An 18,499-nucleotide genomic window follows, 5' to 3' on the forward strand; every position below is an offset into this window, starting at 1 on the left:
GGGTTCTCGTGTGCTGCTGGAATAGGATACGAACAAGAAAATATTTAAGGCTGTCTGCCTCCTTCCCACCCCACTGCAAAACATGGCAAGTTTCCCTTTATTACTATCTGTTTTCTTTTGTTTCTTTGGTTACTTCAAATGGATGAATCAAATCAATTAATTGAGCAGTTCATTGAAAGATGGGCCCATGAAAATTGAAGCATATTGTTTTATCTGGGTCAGTTGGTGGTTGTGCTCGGCTCCTGAATTGAAAGATCAGGCAGATACCGGGTGTGGGAGTGGATATAGTCAATGCCAACGTGTGTTGTCTGTGCCCTTGGGCATACGGAGGTCCTGCAGCAGGTCTTTCTCAGTGCACTTTAAAGGTGGAGGTCCCAGGGCCTTGGGAGTGTTCCTCCCGACCAGGAATTCAGTGGAATAAAAAAGGAGATGTGAGGGGGGAGGCTGGCCATGGAGCAGGTGTACAGAGTGGGTGGGGTGGTTCCTTTGCTGAGAGCTGCTTCTTTTGGTGTAACAGAGTGAAACTTGCAACTACCTGTTGCAAGCCAGGGAGAAAACATCTCTGCAAGCCCCTTGAAAATGAGCACTCTGATCCTGCGCAGCTCCCATCCACACACTCCAATCTTCTTCACGGTGGCTTTAGCAGGTGAACTGCCTGAGAATGACGAGATGGCTCATTTGGAGTAACACCCCTGAAAATCAGAGGCCAACAGGGCTCCATTGCAGCTTCACTTGAGGTTACATGGGTCTAGCAGCTGCCTGACACAGCACAGGCTGGAGTGACTCAAAGAACCACTTTTCACGCCCTCCCAGGAAGAACCCCAGCAACACAGGAGCCCCTTGTCTAAGGGGGGGGGGTCATGGCAGCTTCCTCTCTAGTCATAACCTTTTCCCACAACCTACACAAGGAGATCTGGCTTGGGGGGGCTTTCTCTTTTCTGGGAGGGCTGCTGGGTGAGCCTGACCTGCATGCCACTCCTGCCTTCCCTGGGCAATGTGAAGAATTCAGTTGAGTCATCCCCTCCGCAGCTTTGTCCTGTGGCCATGCTCTCAAGCAAGTACTGGTGACCCACTCTTAAGGTGTTGGGACCCTTGTGTGGGTCACTCTCCATCCTCCTGTCTTGTGATTTTCCTTTCCCCCACCCCCTCTTACTCGCCTTGCCTGACTTCTGAAACGCCCTGTGTAGGTCTGTTCTGCGGAACTGAGAGTGTAAAGAGGAAGCGTCTTAAAGGTTATGTTTTATATTTTGTTTAGCAACTTAATCTGCTTTCCATGCCTGTTTGGTAAGTCTTCTGGCTTGGTGCTCCTGGGAATCAGCTGCTCGGAGCCTCCTCTAAAGGGCCAGGTTATTTATTGATATATGTAGGTAACTGTATCTTTGTCAATACGTACGTTGTAATCTTGCCCTGCAGTACCTTTTAGGGCACATTCACAAACTGCTATACTACATGATCCTGGCAGAAAGCAGCTGGGCTTGGAGGAAAGATGCATGAAAAGAAATTCATTGGGAGGCAAGATCTTGCTCTGGGCCCCCCTGTGCCAGGCACAAGAGCACTCAAAGTACAGATTGTGTCTCGTCCAGGCTGTGATAAAGTGGGTGCAAATCTCAGATTGAAGTGCTTTCCTAATTCCAAAGTGGCCTTTAAAAAGTTCTGGATTTTGAACTTTAAAAAGTTCTGAAAAGTGGCCTCTGGATGTTTTATGACTTGAAGTAGGCATGATAAGTGTATCAGTTAGCATTTTGGGTTGGGAAGCTGATCAATTTGGACTGAGAACATTGTTACGTATTCAGATATGCGCAGTGGGCTTCCTGTGGGCTGCTTGTGTTGCTGTCACTTGGCTGAGATGACTTCTGCCACTTTTGAGTTTGCAAAAGAGGTTGGAAGAAGGAGTGAGAACTAGAATCTTCTTACAGAATGGATTCCTTGAAACTTCTGAGTTTGTCATGTTTTTGTGTTTGTCTATCACAGATGGTTTCTATATTTACAATTAATTTTGATGGTCATCTTTTAAATTTTTTTCTATCTCAAATTTTTCTTTGAGTCTTTGGAAAAAAAACCCAGCGTGTCATTAATCTGTAGAACTCCTTGTAACAGGATGTGGTGATGCTGCCCCGCCTGGGTGCCTCGAAAAGGGGATTGAACAGTTCAAAGAATTGTCCAGTTCCTTTTTAAGACATCTAGGAAGAGTCTTTCACAGGTTACAAGTCGTGAGAAGTAGGCTGTCTCAGAATACTATCTCTGGAAGGGAGTGGCAGCGGGCTCCCTGTGGAATCTAGTAGGTCACTGTGAGATGCAGGAAGCTGGACTAGATGGGCCTTGGGCCTGATCCAGGAGGGCTGTTCTGATGAGGCTATATTTTTGGACATTTATTTTTATTTTTAAAAGCCTCTAGTGCGGACCCCATGAGTGGATGAGCAACACTTTTTGTGCCAGCACCTTCTGAATGAGTCCTCTTTTCCTTTTCCTCAGGTTTTGATTGCGAAGTGTTTCTGGGCTGGGTCAGATCTGGAACTGAGCATGGCCAGCAAAGGGCCGGCTGCGTCCACTTCCGCAGAGAGCTCCAGCACCGGCGGGACCAGCGGCAACAGCAGCAATGGTGACAGCGCCAGTCAGGATAGCACCTTTGAGTGCAACATCTGCTTGGACACTGCCAAGGATGCCGTGATCAGCCTTTGTGGGCACCTCTTCTGGTCAGTAGCCTCTTCTTGGTTGCTGCTTGAATTGCTTGATCCTTTTGTGTGCAGGGGGATATGAGTGCTGGAGGCAACAGATTGCAAACCATGGAACTAAAAATCTAAACAGAAAGAATAAAAAGAAAAAGCTTTTCTCCTTTAAAGCAAACAAGCTGGTTCCAAAAATAAAGCCAACCCTACAGGGCAGAGAAATGAGAAGCTCACCAGGAAAGAAGGCTCTTCAGACAGGGAGGGGGGACTGACCATGGTCCGACTTTCTGCAGTCTGCCCCCCCTCCCTGGGAAAAGCCCATCTCCTGCTATTCCTCTGTCTGCACCTCATGGGGCGAAAGGACCTGCTGCAGAGCCTCCAATTACAACTTCAGAGATCAGGCAGATTTGTGGGTGGTGGTGGAGGCTACTCTTTTATACCCCCAAAACTACAAGTCATGTATATATAATATGTTTGCACATCTTACATTAAGAAAGGGAGTGCCATAAACACAGTCAGGACAGCTGATGCCGTGGGGGTGTGCTCCTCATGGACTGTCCATGTCCCACAGGGACCCTGGGTGGGCTCAGTCTGTTTCTTCCCATTTTGCTCCACTGCAAAATCCCCGCCAGCAAGGTCCCTGGGTGTTGTGCAAGAGTCATGTTTTAGCTCCGTTGCTGCCTCCCCAAGCGGAGACCTTGTCTGTGTTGCCATAGAGAGGGAATGACAGCCACTCAGTCCCATGAAGGGGGACAGTTGTGGAGGGCACTAGGTTTGTCTTCTGCCCAGGGCCACCCCCACAATGCCTCCACTCAGGAAGTCAGGCAGAGGGCAAGGCTCCCCAGCATACCTGTCCCCAAACCAGTCTTGGGGTGGAACCATGTCAGGTGGTCATGGGTGCCCGTCACACAGCTCTTCCCATAGCCTGGCAGGATCATTGCAGGAGGGGGCATGAAGGAATTCCCCTCTATCCTTGTCAGTGGCAGTGGTCACTTGCTTGTCCTTGCTGACGGAACAGGTCTTCCCCAGAAGCCTTCACACCCCTGCCCCCACCAGCTTGGAAGTGGTTCTCTTAACCTATGGGATTACTACAGCTGCTCATATTGCAGCTCTTATTGCAGGCTTTTTTTGGCAGCAGTCGAACTTCTGTGGCTGGGTTCTTTCCATCAAGTCCACTTATTCCAGTCTTACCGGTTTTTAAATTGGGCTGCTGGCATTCAAGGCTAAGCCACCTCTTGGTAAAGTGGGATGGGTTATTCTGCTCCCAATTTGCCTCCATTTCCAAGCACATGCCCAGGGCAGCCACATGAACCAAATCTTCTTCCTCCCTCCTTAGCTATAGCTTAATCCCAAGTATCAATCAACACCTTTGCCAGGTGGCTTTGAGAGGTGGATTGGCCAGCTAGAAGACAGGAAGGTGCACCAAGACAGAATTGGGTGACAGTACTTAAATGAAGGGACTGTTGACCTGCTGTCTGTAGGACAGCTGTGTTTCATCCTAGCTGGTGCTATTTATGCGCCTGGTTTCTTATCTCTAGTGATTTTTCAGTTTTATCTTTTCACAGATTTCATTTTTTTAACAAAAATGAAAAGTGCGTAAAGCAAAATGATGTGCTTTTATTCCAAAGGCACATTTTTATAAATTACAATTGCTTTACAAGTGCACTTGGTAGCTATAGGTGATAGTTATAGCTATAGGTGATATGGTGTTGGCAGATGCAGCTGCAGTCATTACCCATGCACCCCTCCCCAGTTCAGCTCAACCAGCCTACAGTGACCAATATGTAAAGGGGTTAGAAACAAGTTTAATTTTTTTACCAATTTTGGGGCTTTTTGTGTTTTTTACTAAAATGAGTGCAGTAAGCAGTTTTTATTTCATTTTATACATGTTTTTATTTTGCTATCCCTGAAAAATTATACCTTTGCTCATCTCAGTGCTATGGAAATGAGAAAGGCAGCCAGGACTAGAACTGTATTTAGGGTGTAATCCAGACCAGACCAGCTACCCAAGCTACACGAGTAAACATTTCTTTCAAGGGTAGCAGTGAACAGCCGTAGGCAATCCAGCAGATGCATCTCAGGATCCCCTTTTTGGTGGTGAGCCCCATCACCCTATGCAGATTCACAAGGAATCTGGAGGGCACCACTCAGACTTTGAGCTACAGCTATTGCGAGCTCATCAATTGAAGGTGCCTCTTCTGCTACCTGCCTCGCCTTTGCTGGCTGCAGTCTGGGAGGATTAGAAGGACTTCATGGAAACATTTGTGGGAGATCCTGTTTTAAATGGGGGGGAGACACCTGGATGACCTTTGGCGACTCTTAGCCACCTAATCTCAGTGTCAGATTGTGCAATCGAGAAGGAAGGCAAATTCAAAAAACAAATGAGCAAATGAGTTGTTGCCCCTTCAGAGGGGGCTGTAATGGAGTGCTGGAGTCCAGCCCTTGTCTGCTCACCTATAATGCTAAATGCATTTTCTCTCTCTCTCTCTCTGCCCCACTTCTGACCTTGCTCTCATCCTGCCCTGCAAACGAATCACTTTGGAAATCCCCACAGTTGGCCTTGTTTACACCAGGTAAGGCTGGTTCTCTTTTACTTCGTCTTTCATCAGCTTCTCTTTGCGCAATCGGCCCCAGAGCCCTCCAGAGGATTCAGGCAGAAAGTGCAGGATTCCTTCCCACTCCTACACGGACTGGATCTAAAATCTCTCCAGGGCCACCCAGTTTGCTAATGAGGGCTAGCATGCAATCCTGTGCAATCTCCTGCTTTGGGGCATGTAAGTTTTGGTCCTGTGAATTTCTCTTGTAGTTGATGCAAATAAAGGTGGTGACAATTTTCTGGCTAATTAGAGCATTTTTCTTGATCTCTTATAACAAGCCTGTAAGGCAGGTCAGCAAGTTTGGTCACCACAGCCCCCTTTTTGCAGCTGGGGATTGCCTCAGAGCTGCTAGCTGATTTCGATTTCCTGGCCAAGGCACATTCTGAAGCAGGTTTCCCACCTCGTGCTCTTTCTAGCAGCCCTGTGCCAAGGGGGAGGGGTGTGTGTTGATAGGCAGATTAAAGGCATGAGATACTTATCATTGTTAAGTATTATGTTGATATATCCTGCCCTTCCTCCAAGATGCAGCAAGTTGTATGTGGTTCTCTGCCAGCTCCGCCCCCCATTATCACAAAAAACCCTACAGGTGATTTAAGCAGGGAGAGAATGGGTCACCCAGTGAGCTTCATGGCTGAAGATTTGAACCCAGGCCTCCCCAGTCTTAATCCAATGCTACACTCTCACTCTGTCTCCAGTTCTCATTGCTGCATTGTAATTAGGGAAAAAATGTAGGAGAAAACCAAAAAAGTATAAGAATCTGCTCTGGGCAGTGGTCCTCAGGATCCCCAGAAGGTCCAATCCAGGATCCACTGTGGGTACCAAATTCTTTGAACATTTAAATCTGCTGTTGGGCCTCAGACTACCCCAACATGACCAGAAGACTCCAGCACACACTGGAAGTGCCTTCCAGTCATGACAGGGAGGTCCTCTGAGGCTCTCCAGCCTTGAACTTGGTATCAGCGGATACTGAAAGTCATGGCTGACAAGTCCATGGGTAAGGAGGGTCCCTTATATAACGTACTGCAATATCATAAACATTTTTCAGGCATTTTGAGGGTCAAGAGCTCTTTCTGGGGGAAAAGACCTTCTCTGTTCCGGACTGGTTCTGGGGCCCCTTGCAAAACTGCACATGCCCTGATGCTCAGCATTTGTGTAGCACTTGGAGCCTTGCGTGGCTCAAGTGGGATGATCTTTGCGCTTGTCCTGCTGGTCCTGCAGGCCCTGACCACTTTGTGTTGTGTTCCCTTCTGACTTTCAGTGGCTGGAGACTAGGCCCAACAGGCAGGTGTGTCCTGTATGCAAAGCAGGAATCAGCCGTGATAAAGTGATCCCGCTGTATGGCAGGGGCAGCACTGGGCAGCAAGACCCCAGGTAAGTGTTGGGGCCCCTCCCTCCTGACCCCTCTCCTTTGCCCACTTCCTTGCAGAGCTGCAAGTGGATGGAATGCGGTGGGCTGGAGCGAAAGTTGCACCACAGCTTCTGCCCAATGTTTGCTAGGCCTTCTGGGTGCTGGCCCCTGGCTTTTATCTGTGAAAATGGGCCTGCCAGAACAAAAAGCTAGTGTCCATTTGTCAGTTACACTGTGTAACACATTGTTTGTAGCCAGGTCATAGTGGTGCACGCATCAGGAGTGTTTGGGGAAAGTAACTGCACTCGGTAAAGTCAGTAAGACTTGTTCCTCTTGGTTTTCAACCAGTGTGTTGAGGAACTGGGGTCCTCAGAAGCTTGTCAGGGACTCTTCAGCAAGAAGAGTTGTGGGATTGGGGGGAGCAAACCCACCCCACAGATGCAAGAGGGCAGCTAGTGCCCCTGGGTGAATAAAAAAAAATTTTTGGGACTCTGCAAAAAGAAAAGTCCAGAATCCAGGGGCATCCCAAACACAAGGCGAAAGTAATTGGAACCCAGTAACAGTCAAATGAGAACAGGATGAAAATCACCATCTGAGAGATTTCTTGGTCTAGGTCAGGGGTGTCCAAACTTTTTGGCAGGAGGGCCACATCAGCTCTCTGACACTGTGTCGGGGGCCGGGAGAAAAAAGAATTAATTTACATTTCAAATTTGAATAAATTTATGTAAGTTTACATAAATGAATATATTAAAGATGAACTTATATGAATGAATGAAGGTCTTTCAATAGCTCAAGGCCTATAAAAGGCCTTGCACAAAGCAAGGCTGGCTTTTCCTTTGCTGCTGCTACTGCATCACAGACGTGAAACAACAAGCATGGAGAGAGCCCTCGTCCCACAGCTCATGCGAGAGGTCAAACAGTCACCCTCATGCTGCGTAGGCCACTGTGGGCTCCAACAAATCTCCAGAGTCTCATTGGAGACTGGGGGCTCCCTGAGGGCTGCATTGAGAGGCTGCAAGTGGCCCCAGGGCCGGGGTTTGGGCACCCCTGGTCTAGGTGAACCAGCAAGCTCAGCGAGATAACTTGGCCCTGACCAGTCGCCAGGTGGGGCTCTGTGGACCTCCTGGGTGGTGCTGCCGCCAGGGAGGCTTGACGGAATTAATTGTATTTTGCAGAGAGAAAACCCCACCGCGACCTCAGGGACAGAGGCCGGAGCCAGAAAATAGAGGGGTGAGTACATAGCAATCTGGAGAGCCTTGGGGCTGTCTGTGTTCTTCCAGAGGGTAGAAGCACAAAGGAAGGCATGCAGCCAGACCTGTGGGTAATGGAGACCAATCTGGAAACTGTGGCTAAAGCTCTAGCTAATGGAAGGTCAGAACCACTGTCCTCCTTTTGGGGACATTCTCTGGGTTTCCAACCTTTCCCTTTCTGTTCTGGGGGCAGCTTTTGGCCCCAGAATGTTTCTGTTGTCCCAGGAAGACAGGAACAAACTCTTTATTCCTTTTCTCCCTTGCCATTGTTAGTGTGTAAAGTTCCCTCCATGTGCCCTGACCTTCTTAGCCACTGTTTGCACAGGAGTTGTGGTACTTTCTGCTTGTGGAATATTGCAGCCTGAATTTCTGAACTCTCGAGGTACCATTGTGGCTGGTATCTGACATCTCTGCATAACTGGGGAGGGGTCGAAGGTGACAGCGCATGGGCCTGGTGATGATCAGTGCTTGTGAGAGGCGAGGCAAGCCACAGAGCATCCTTGTGCCGAGAGGAAGGGCCCGTGTGGCCTGATGAAATAATTGCATATTTGCATGCAAGCTGGCCGGCTGCCCCCCAGAGCCTGCTTGTGGGCCTCGTGGCTTCAAACAAACAATTCTGTTGGGTGTGATTAAGGTGCATTTCTCTCCTGAATAGCTAGAAGCTCTGTGCTCTGCCCTCCCTGGAGAGCCGGGGCCTGATTAAATCAGTCGCAGAACTTCTGATAGCTCCTTTTTTAGCTGATGCTGGTGTCACCTGGAGAAGGCTGTGCATGTTGGTGGCTTTTGTTGCTCTGTTTCTGAAGCTGTAGTAGCAGCAAAAGGGCTTTGCTTGAGACCTGAGGGTCCTGGCTTATGGGCTTGGCTCTGTACTCAGGCTAGGAGTCAGAGGAATCTGAAGATTTCAGGCGCTTGTGGTTCTGAGGGGGTCACATATGCATGCACGCACCTGGGAAGCAGGAGCACTGTTGTGCATTGAATGCTTTCTTGCGTATACCTGTCTGCTTTGCTTCCTTCCTTTCTTTCCTGGTGCCCACATTCCTTTGTTGGGTTCTGATGCCAGTCTTTGGAGTAGTGTTATGTTGCTCGTAGGCAGGCTCTGGGGAGGGCAGCAGCATGTTACTTCCCAGGAGCATCTTGTTGGCCGTGGTGGGAAGGGGTTGCTGGGCTGGGTGGACCTTTGGCCCAACTGGGCTCTTGTCATGACACACAAGCTGGACTGTCTGGAAGATGTTCAAGCATTGGCCTGAACCAGTGGCATAGCTGGGGGGGCTAAAGTGGTAAGTACTGCAGGTGCCGCAATGCGTTGTGTAAGTGGCCCCTCCCACTTGCCATTGGAGCAGTTCCTGGCGGCGATGGCAACATGCAGGCGCTTGCCAAACCAAACAGCGTCTCCAGTGGATTGCTGTCGTTGCCCAGAATAGCACAAGCGGGGTGGGAGGAACCACTTACATGTTGCGTTGTGGTGCCTGCAGTATTTAGACTATGCCACTGAGCTGAACAAAACAGGGTGTTTCTGAGCTGGGAGACAGTCTCTGATTGCCTCTACTGTCTCTTTCCACCCCTGAGACATGTGGGGGTCGTGCTTTGGGCTTGCTGGAGCCAGGCTTGCTTTTGGGGCATTTGGCTTGGGTATGACTGTCCTTGGCCTCCCTCCAAGCAGATCATGGCAGTTGCAGCAGGACTGTGGGAGGACAGGCACTCAGTAGGAGCACGTGTATCTTACACAGAGAAGGGCCCAGTCCCTGGTAGCACCTCCAGGAAGGGCTGGGAAAGATCCATGCCTGGAATCTTGGAGAACAGCTGGTGTAGGCAGTGCTGAACCAGACAGATCAGTGGCCTGTATCTGGCTCAGGCAGCAGCTTCCTGTGTTTGCTTAGCTGCTTAGAACCCTAAATTTTGTTTTACTCCCTTCCAGGGCTTCCAGGGTTTCGGGTTTGGCGATGGAGGCTTCCAAATGTCCTTTGGAATCGGGGCGTTTCCTTTTGGTATATTTGCAACGGCTTTCAACATCAACGATGGTCGGCCTCCTCCAGGTACAGACCTCCTTAAAAAAAAAAAAGAAGAAGAAACGTGTGCAAACAAATCCTTTGCATCTGATCTCTTGTCCCTCTTTGGAATTTAAACCAAATGAGACTCTCAGTGGTTGTGGCCTGCAGTGTTCACGCTGGGAGTGGCAGGCAAACTGTGTGTGAGCAAAGGTGGAGAGAAGTCCTCCTATTCTGGAGCCTTCAATCCACAGGAGACTCTTATTTGACACAGCTTTCATTTCTGTCTTTTAAAAAGTCTGTGTTGAGAACCTCCCTGCTGGACAGACCACCTGTGTGTCTGTGTTCAGAAGGAGCAGCCACCCAGGGGATTAACGTCAGCGCTTCCTGCTGGGCCAAGCCAGTCCAGTCACTTGGAACACTGAACAGGTGCAGGAAAGCAGCACTTCCTTTTGGCTGCTCAGGCACCCCTGGAGAGCAGGTCTCCAGTTCTAACTGGGGAATGTTAAGTGGGGAATGTAGGGCTCTCTGCGAATCCAGGGGTGGAAAGATCTTTGACAAAGCTTCAGGGTGGCCTTTCAAGCATCCGCATCCTTTTTAGTACTTAGCTGGGGGTGCATTAAGGTTTCTTTTTCTAAAAGTCTGCTTTCTGAAAGTCTGCTTTCTGAATCTTGTACATAGGACTTAATCTCACGGTCCACCATGTCACTCTAATGACATGGTGAGGGAATCAACACTTTCTTGCACTCTTTCCCCATATGCTTGCAGAACAAGAGGGCTTCCTCGCCCTAGGTGTATGGGGCATTTTAGAGAAGCATGGATCATAAAGCCATCATGCAAATAAATTGTGGCTCAGTGACTAAGCCTGAATACCCCAAATGGCTTTGTGTGCCACAAAAGCCTGGCCTCCTTCTTCCTGCCTCCCAGCTCTTTCCAGGCAATCCCACGTTGTGAGAATTTCCTATTACTGAGAATATTTCTCACAAAAAAGTTTACAAAGCGGTTTGCAAGGAAAATCAAATAACCAAAAGTAGAGGTGGGAGAAAACATTTCTAGTTTTTTTGCAATTTTTGTGTTTTCCAAAAGTTAGAAGAACAGAAAGCAGTTTTATGTGTTGTTCAAAGTTTACATAATAATTATAATTTATAATAGCTCTAAAAGTGAACTAGGTGGTATAGTGTCAGCAGAAGAAGCCACAGTCAATACCCAGGTACCCCCCCCCCCCCGTTAAAGAGTAAATAAAAACCAAATAAAATTGGGTTTTTTTCAGATTTTGGGTTTTTTTCTGGGTTCTTTTACAAAGCGCAAAAAAAGGTGTGATGTGTTTTTAGTTTGTGATCTCTGTTTTCTCATACCTCTAGTTATAAGGAATTAGGGGGCGCATCTGCAATGAAGGAGCAACTGGTTGGGCGAGCATTTGCAGCTGCCTCTGATGGAGTCGGACCACTTTGGGTCCACCTGGTTCTGGGTGACTTACACTGGCTGGCAGTGGCTGTCCAGACACTGTGGAGGTGCAGCCAGAGGCTGGACTGGGGGCTCCTCTGTGTTGGCTCTGCCCCTGAACTTGCTCCTTGAAACTATGCTTGAGAGACTCTCTCCATTAGGACATAGTGGAAATGGAAAAGGTGCAAAAGAGAGCGACTAAGATGATTACGGGGCTGGGGCACCTTCCTTATGAGGAAAGGCTACGGCGTTTGGGCCTCTTCAGCCTAGAAAAGAGACACTTGAGGGGGGACATGATTGAGACATACAAAATTATGCAGGGGATGGACAGAGTGGATAGGGAGATGCTCTTTACACTCTCACATAATACCAGAACCAGGGGATATCCACTAAAATTGAGTGTTGGGCGGGTTAGGACAGACAAAAGAAAATATTTCTTTACTCAGCGCGTGGTCGGTCTGTGGAACTCCTTGCCACAGGATGTGGTGACGGCATCTGGCCTGGATGCCTTTAAAAGGGGATTGGACAAGTTTCTGGAGGAAAAATCCATTACGGTTTACAAGCCATGATGGGTATGTGCAACCTCCTGATTTTAGAAATGGGCTATGTCAGAATGCCGGATGCAAGGGAGGGCACCAGGATGAGGTCTCTTGTTGTCTTGTGTGCTCCCTGAGGCATTTGGTGGGCCACTGTGAGATACGGGAAGCTGGGCCAGATGGGCCTATGGCCTGATCCAACAGGGCTGTTCTTATATCCTCTTAGGTCTTTACTCAGCTTGTGTTTACTGATGAACAATTGTTCAAAGTGCTGGTGTTGACCTTAAACTTTCATTTGTTGTCAGATTGTGGGAGGGGTCGTTTGGGATTGAAAAGTCTAACTTCAGTATGTGAATTAATGCCTTGTTTCCCTCCATCTCTCCAGCTGTTCCAGGGACTCCCCAGTATGTTGATGAACAGTTCCTGTCCCGCCTCTTCCTCTTTGTTGCCCTGGTGATCATGTTCTGGCTCCTGATCGCCTAGTGTGGCCCTGGACCCTGCACTGGCCGCAGTCTTGTGGGGCTCTGAACTGTCTGGACACTTCTCCTCCCTGCCCTGTTGCGCACCTCTTGGCGTCTGGCGCCATAGACAGTGATGGGGTTCCTGAAGCCCCCGCAGCATCACTGCATAAGGAGGAGGCATCATGCTCAAGACACCAGAGTTTGGGAATTAAAAGATCTGTTTAAAAGCACCCTGGTGCTCCGCCATGTCTGGTGGTGACCGTGAGCCTTGCCCAGAGGGAGTGTTGTCTGAAATCTCGTGCCAAGTGGCTGGAATGGGTGCTGTGACCCTCCAGGAGGGTGGGCGGTGGGCTAGGCATGGAAACTGCTCTCCTGTCCCAGCAGCGCTGAAGCTCCAGACTTCCAGCTCTTTGCATTTGTCAAAGTTGAGCTTGTTCCAGGAAAATTCTTCGTGTGCTGATAAGACTGGTGGAGGGCAGCTGGCTGAAGATGGAAACACCCCTGGATGCATCTGGTGGCCCTGCTGCTGTTCACCCTGAGCAAAGGGACAAGAGGACTGTCAGCCTGCAGTTTAAGGTTGGAGTCCCACACTCAACTGCAGGAGGGCTGTGGTGGGGGCTCTTGGGGACAGTCACACAGCCTCACACACAAAAGCAGTGTTTTTCCTAAAGTTTTGTGTAGCAGCCTACAGCTCATAATTTGGATAGTCACAAGTTTGCCTGTTTACACTCTTCCCTCCATCTTGAGATGTACCTGATCTCTTTTCCCACAAGTTGAAACAACTTGATTGGGAGGAGAGGACATCTCTTGAACAGTGCCCCCCCCACTCCTATTTCTGTTTGGTGACAACAAAAGCCTAGAATAGGGATGTTAAGCTCATTTCATACTGCGGGCTGAATAGCATTCAAGATACCTGCTGAGGGCCAGAAGTGATGTCATTAATCAGGTCATGACCAGGAATAAGCCCTTTTTTTCTCACTCAGCCACTCATTAACTGCAAATGACAAAAGAAAAGACACACATCTTGATAATCTTTTCAAGATGGGAGAGCTCAGTTATCTTGTGGGCTGCCCTTTCAGCAGTGACACCTCAACACAGCTCAGCAGCTGGTGGTGGTGCTGGGAGAGCCCAAGGGCCAGAAAAAGAGCTTCCAGGGGCTGCATTTGGCCCACGGGTCTTATGTTTGACACCCCTGGCCTAGAGTTTTGGTGGTGCATGCACACAGACTTATGTGCAAGCATTGTTTGGACATGAGCTCCTAGCCAAGAGTTTTTTTGCAGATTACCAAAGATATTGTTTTGAAGGCCAGGGAGAGATCGTGGGCCAATGCAGAGTAGGGGATTCTTTCTCACAGAAGCCCACTGAACCAAAGGGGAACCTGCAATTCTGACCTTCTCACTGGGACGCCTGCAGAGAGGCTGGATTGTCCTGCAGGAGCGTCCCTTGGAGAACTCTGTACAGAAGCCATTGCTTTTGGGGGGAGGAAGAGGAGGAATGCTCAGCTTTAAGAAGTGTTTTTGTAGAATGTTTTGGATCCACAGAACATTCTATTTTTTTAAAAAGGGATTTCTCACAGGTGACCCCAGTGGGACTTTCTGGTCCACAGAAGGGTGTTCCCAAAAGACTGCTTGGGCTGAATTTAATTTTTGTTTTACTTTGCAATGCTTTCGCTCTGCTCCTCTCTGTGCCATTTTGCGAATTGCTGAACAAATTTGTTGCAGTAAAATTGAACAGTGCAAACGGCTGCGGGGTGTGGGGGCTGGTTTTTCCCTCAGGGCTGAGGTTTTGCTTCCAAGTAGTCTGGCTTTGAAAATTGTAATACTGTTGCATGTCCAGACCATATCATGTTTTCTCATGCAGAAAAAGGGAACTATTTGGCCTAAAAGCCCAACCTACAACACGCCACCCACCGAACCACAAACAGTTCAGCATCTGCCCGTGAAGGACAAACAGTGGGACTGACCTTGACGGAGTGGCCCAGAGAATAGAGGGCCCTTCTGTGTTGCATGTTTATCTGGCAGCTTCCAGCAGGGTTCAGGTGCCCATCAAAAAGTGCAGCAGGCTAAACCTGCATGGCCAGCAGCAGCTCTGCTGGGGAGGGCAGTATCACCTATTGTCAAGCAGGGAAAGTTGCGTACTGTTTTTTAAACCAGTGATTCTCAAACTTTTTTGCTCAGGAATGCAAGCAGCTCCAAATGTGGCCTGGAGAGAGGGAGAAAAAAAACACCTGACATTCTCTTCCTGCCTTTCTCACAGGCAGCCACCCTCACAGGGTGGATGCCTACCCTTTTCTGAGCTCTTCGTCAGCTTTTGGGGAACCTTTATACTTAAGCACCTCTGGTCTCCACCCTGCCTCTTCCTGCTCTTGCCCTGGTGTAAGTGTTGCTCCCTTCACAGACCCAGGTCTTGAAGGAGTGTCTTCCTGCCTGGTGGTCCTGCCGGCAGGGCAGAGCTGCTGAGGCTGTGGCTGCATGGCCGCTTCATCAGCTTGTTACCTGGTGGGAGTGGGGCTGTCTTCAGCCCAGGTGCTTTGCAGCAAGCCTGGCTGTGGTTGCTGTGTTGGGCACAGATAGTGTTAGCCGCCTGGGCTCGTCCCAGCAGGTGTGGCAGCAACTGTATTGCTGTTCCAGGGGGATACTGTGCTTGGGTCACCCAGCAATGGGCTCAGTCAGGCTGTGTTGGATGGCCCATGACAGCCAGAGGGGAGGACCTGCCAGACAAAAATCAAATCAATGAAAGTAAAAGTTTAGTTAGTTGGCAACCTTCAGTCTTGAAAGACTCTGGTATCGTGCTCTGAAAGGTGGTTCTGGAACAGCGTCTAATGTGGCTGAAAAGGCCGATTCGGGAGTGACAATCCCTTCCACACTGGGAGCAAGTGCAGTCTGTCCCTGGTCTGTCTCCCTGGCTATGGGCCTTCCTTCTTTGCCTCTTAGCCTCAGACTGTTGGCCAAGTGTCTCTTCAAACTGGGAAAGGCCATGTTGCACAGCCTGCCTCCAAGCAGGCCGCTCAGAGGCCAGGGTTTCCCACTTGTTGAAGTCCACTCCTAAGGCCTTCAGATCCCTCTTGCAGATGTAAAAGTAAAAGTTTACTATTGGTATAAGATAAAATAAAATTTAAAATTCTTAAAATAAGAACGCTCCCAAGCAGTTGCTGAGCTGTTTAACCCATTTTTGCTCAGCCCACAGGTGTGCACATTTGGTCCCTGTTGCATATATGCGACATTGGGCATAAATGGCTTAAAAAAAATTCTCCAATCATCCCAAAGGCTGCAATCCTATCCATGCTTACCTGGGAGTAAACCCCATTGACTATCATTGTTGAAAGCATATATATAGCCTAATAAAAATACAGGTCTGTAATGTTTCCCCAAATGAAGTCACATACCGTGGCAGCATTAAGTCTAATATATTAAAAATAAAATACGCAATGAAATGGATAGGGACCCACCTGAAATGGGCTCATGACCCACAGATTGAGAAACATTGTTTTAACCCTTTTCATTTCCTTTCTTCTGTTGCTGTCTGAGATGGGTCTTGTGAAATGGTTTTGTGGAAGCCTTTGTTCTCAGTCTGTGGCAGCCAGGAAATGAAAATGTAACTCTGAGAAATGTGGCTGCCCTGAACATAAAGGGAATTGCAGCAGATTCAAAGGACCTGAGGGAGGGTCAGCACAGTGTCGGAATGCACCCCTCCCTGCCCAGGCAGTAGGTGTCCACATTGGCCAAACGTGGACTAGTCCTGGCTGGTGCTGGTGGAATGCTGGGAGTTTTCCTCTCTCGAGCAGAGGCCTCAGGCCATGAATGCTGATCTCACAGTCAGTTCTGTGATGGCCTTGAAGGTGCAGGGGTCTCTTGGCTGCTGCTGCCCCCTTGAATGTCCTGCTTGCCTGCCTCCGGTTTCTGCTTTGTCTGACCTTCCCCCCCTTTTGGTTCTGTGTTATTTCTCTTCCTGCCCCAAATTAGGTATTTGTATTGCACACGGCCGGTGCAGAGCAGATGATGGCACTGGGATGCAGCACCGTTGTTGTTCATTGATTTTCACTGTTGCGAAAGTGACTTAGAATAGAAAATGTTTTTACGTCACCTATGCCCGTGTGGAAGTTGTTTTTTTGTCCCCTTCTCTGCCAAATGAAGCTGCCATTGGCAACTGAGGCTAGAGTTGTCGTCTTAGCCAATGAGCAGCAGCTGTTTGAGGTTCCAGTGGAGGGGGTCTTTCTGGGGCCGCCAGCAGGAGCTGTAGACCACATGGACCTGGACCTGATCCAGCAGGGCTGTTTTTATGGGATGGAGATGCTATTGCAAATATTGCAGAAGGCTGCAACTCATGTGTTGGGACTGACCCTCCAAGTCCAGTTGCCTGGAAGTGCATCCTGGCATTTGGGGCACATCCCATGGTGTGGAAGCCTGCCACAGGCATACACTAGAGCTGTACAACAGCTGCTTCTAAGCCAAAGGGCTTCCAGTCTATGGCCAGTGAGCCGCCCAGCCCACCAATAGGTTTTGCGCAGCTTGCTGGGCTCAGTGGTAATGTAATTGTGTGGCCCAAACCTGCCCCCACCCCTGCTGGATTGGGTTATACTCACTGAGAGAGGTAATTATCAGTATTTGTCTTGGGTGAAAATTTCAAAAGACGTGTACGAACTGTTGGCATGTTCCATTACTGACTTGCTCCGGTCCCCCCCCAAGAGTGCTGCAACCCTGGCAGTTGCCCTTGGGAGGCTACTCTTTTTTAAAATGTCCTTCGTGGTCCTATGGCCCTCCACCATAGCACAGCCAGCTTTGCAACCCTTACCATGTTGTCAGTGAACTGGAAGTTCTGAGCTCCAGACTTGTAGTAGACATCACCATCTGTGTTGAAGAAGTAGCTGGAGATCCTAAAAGAAATGCAGCAGAGGGGATGGCAATGGAGGGGGAGAGTGACAGCCAATGGCAAACCATTCGCCCTGATGGGGCCAGAAATAACATAGCAGAAGGCTGGTGGCATCACCTGGCACAAAGTGACAAACTAGATGGCACCCTGATGGCTGGCACCAACCTTAGAGTGCAGTCCTCTGCATGCTTGCTTGGAAGTACATACGTTATGGTTCAAAGTTCAGTGGAACTTAGTCCGAGGTAGTTGTGCACAGAATTGTGCAGCTATTTCTTTTTTTTTTTCCTTCTCACAACTTTGTGAGGTAGGCCACTATTCTCATTGGCAGAGGGGGAGCTGAGCTTGGAAGGTGATAATTTTACACCAGACAGCAAAATTTGTCTAAGGAGAAACGAAATTTGTCTGTGAAGTTGAGGTTTAAACCCAGGTCCCCCCCAACTCAAGCAAAGTTCAGCTCTCAGTCCACTAGAGGCCATGCTGCCATTGGAGGGCAATAGACTTTCATTGTATTCACTGTGTGAACGCTTGGGGCGCTTGCTATTGTTGGACACTCCCTACCTGCCAATGGGAAGGGGACAGACTTTTGCCTTGGTTGGGGGTGGGGTTGCTCCATCAGACCACAGTTATAAGTGCCCAGCCTGCATCCTCCTTCCTCTCCCCCCTGAGGTCTTAAGATCTTTCCAGGGTGCTGGGCCTGTAAGGCCTCTGCCCTCTGGTGCTGCAGCCCCACAGCTGCATGAACCGAGATACCCTCCCAAATGACAAAAATATTTAACATTAAATAACAATTTTTAATACAATAATATAAAATATGTATATAAAAGTGATTCACAGAAGCTGGTACTGCGATTGCCTGCTCAAGAAAACACCTCTTGACTAGAGATCCACAAATGTAAATTATGCAGCATCCTCACCTTCTGAGCCACTATGTACCACCTGACCCTGGAACACTGTGCACTGCTTCAGAGCCCAATTCTATGCAGGTCTACTCAGAAGCAAGTGCCAGTGTGCTCGGTGGGGCTTACTCCCAGGTAAGTGTGGCTAGGATGAGAGCCCAAGAGCCCCTTCCTAGGCATGGCTACACAGAAGTCCCCTTAGACTCAATGGGGTTACTCCAAGGGAAGTGTGGATGGGATGGGAGATTGAGAGTGCCACCCTACGCAGGTCTACTCAGAGGCAAGTGCCAGTATGGCCAGTGGGGCTTCCTCCCAGGGAGGTGTGGCAGGCCTGCCCCTGGTCTTCGTCCGCGGTCCAGGCACCGCAAGGCCAAGGGCCGGAGCAGCTGCAGACGCCAAGCCCCGCCCCCTGAGCGCCGGGCTTGCCGTCAAGCCCCGCCCCGCCCCC

The 18,499-nt window shown here is 49.2% G+C and overlaps 1 protein-coding gene across 2 annotated transcripts in view; it reads left to right on the forward strand.

Moving 5' to 3' along the window:
- The window catches only part of RNF185 (ring finger protein 185), a 21,766-nt gene extending 5,394 nt beyond the window's left edge, over positions 1-16,372 (forward strand). For both annotated transcript variants that reach the window (XM_066609699.1, XM_066609698.1), the window contains exons 2-7: positions 2,473-2,693; positions 5,221-5,239; positions 6,522-6,634; positions 7,787-7,841; positions 9,777-9,894; positions 12,211-16,372. In XM_066609699.1, the coding sequence (XP_066465796.1) occupies positions 2,521-2,693; positions 5,221-5,239; positions 6,522-6,634; positions 7,787-7,841; positions 9,777-9,894; positions 12,211-12,308 (576 nt within the window). In that variant the 5' untranslated portion in view covers positions 2,473-2,520 and the 3' untranslated portion in view covers positions 12,309-16,372. The remainder of the gene's footprint in view (positions 1-2,472; positions 2,694-5,220; positions 5,240-6,521; positions 6,635-7,786; positions 7,842-9,776; positions 9,895-12,210) is intronic.
- Positions 16,373-18,499: the final 2,127 nt, after the last annotated feature.

Source organism: Tiliqua scincoides, chromosome 14 (assembly GCF_035046505.1).
Source record: "Tiliqua scincoides isolate rTilSci1 chromosome 14, rTilSci1.hap2, whole genome shotgun sequence".
NCBI classification, from domain to species: domain Eukaryota; kingdom Metazoa; phylum Chordata; class Lepidosauria; order Squamata; family Scincidae; genus Tiliqua; species Tiliqua scincoides.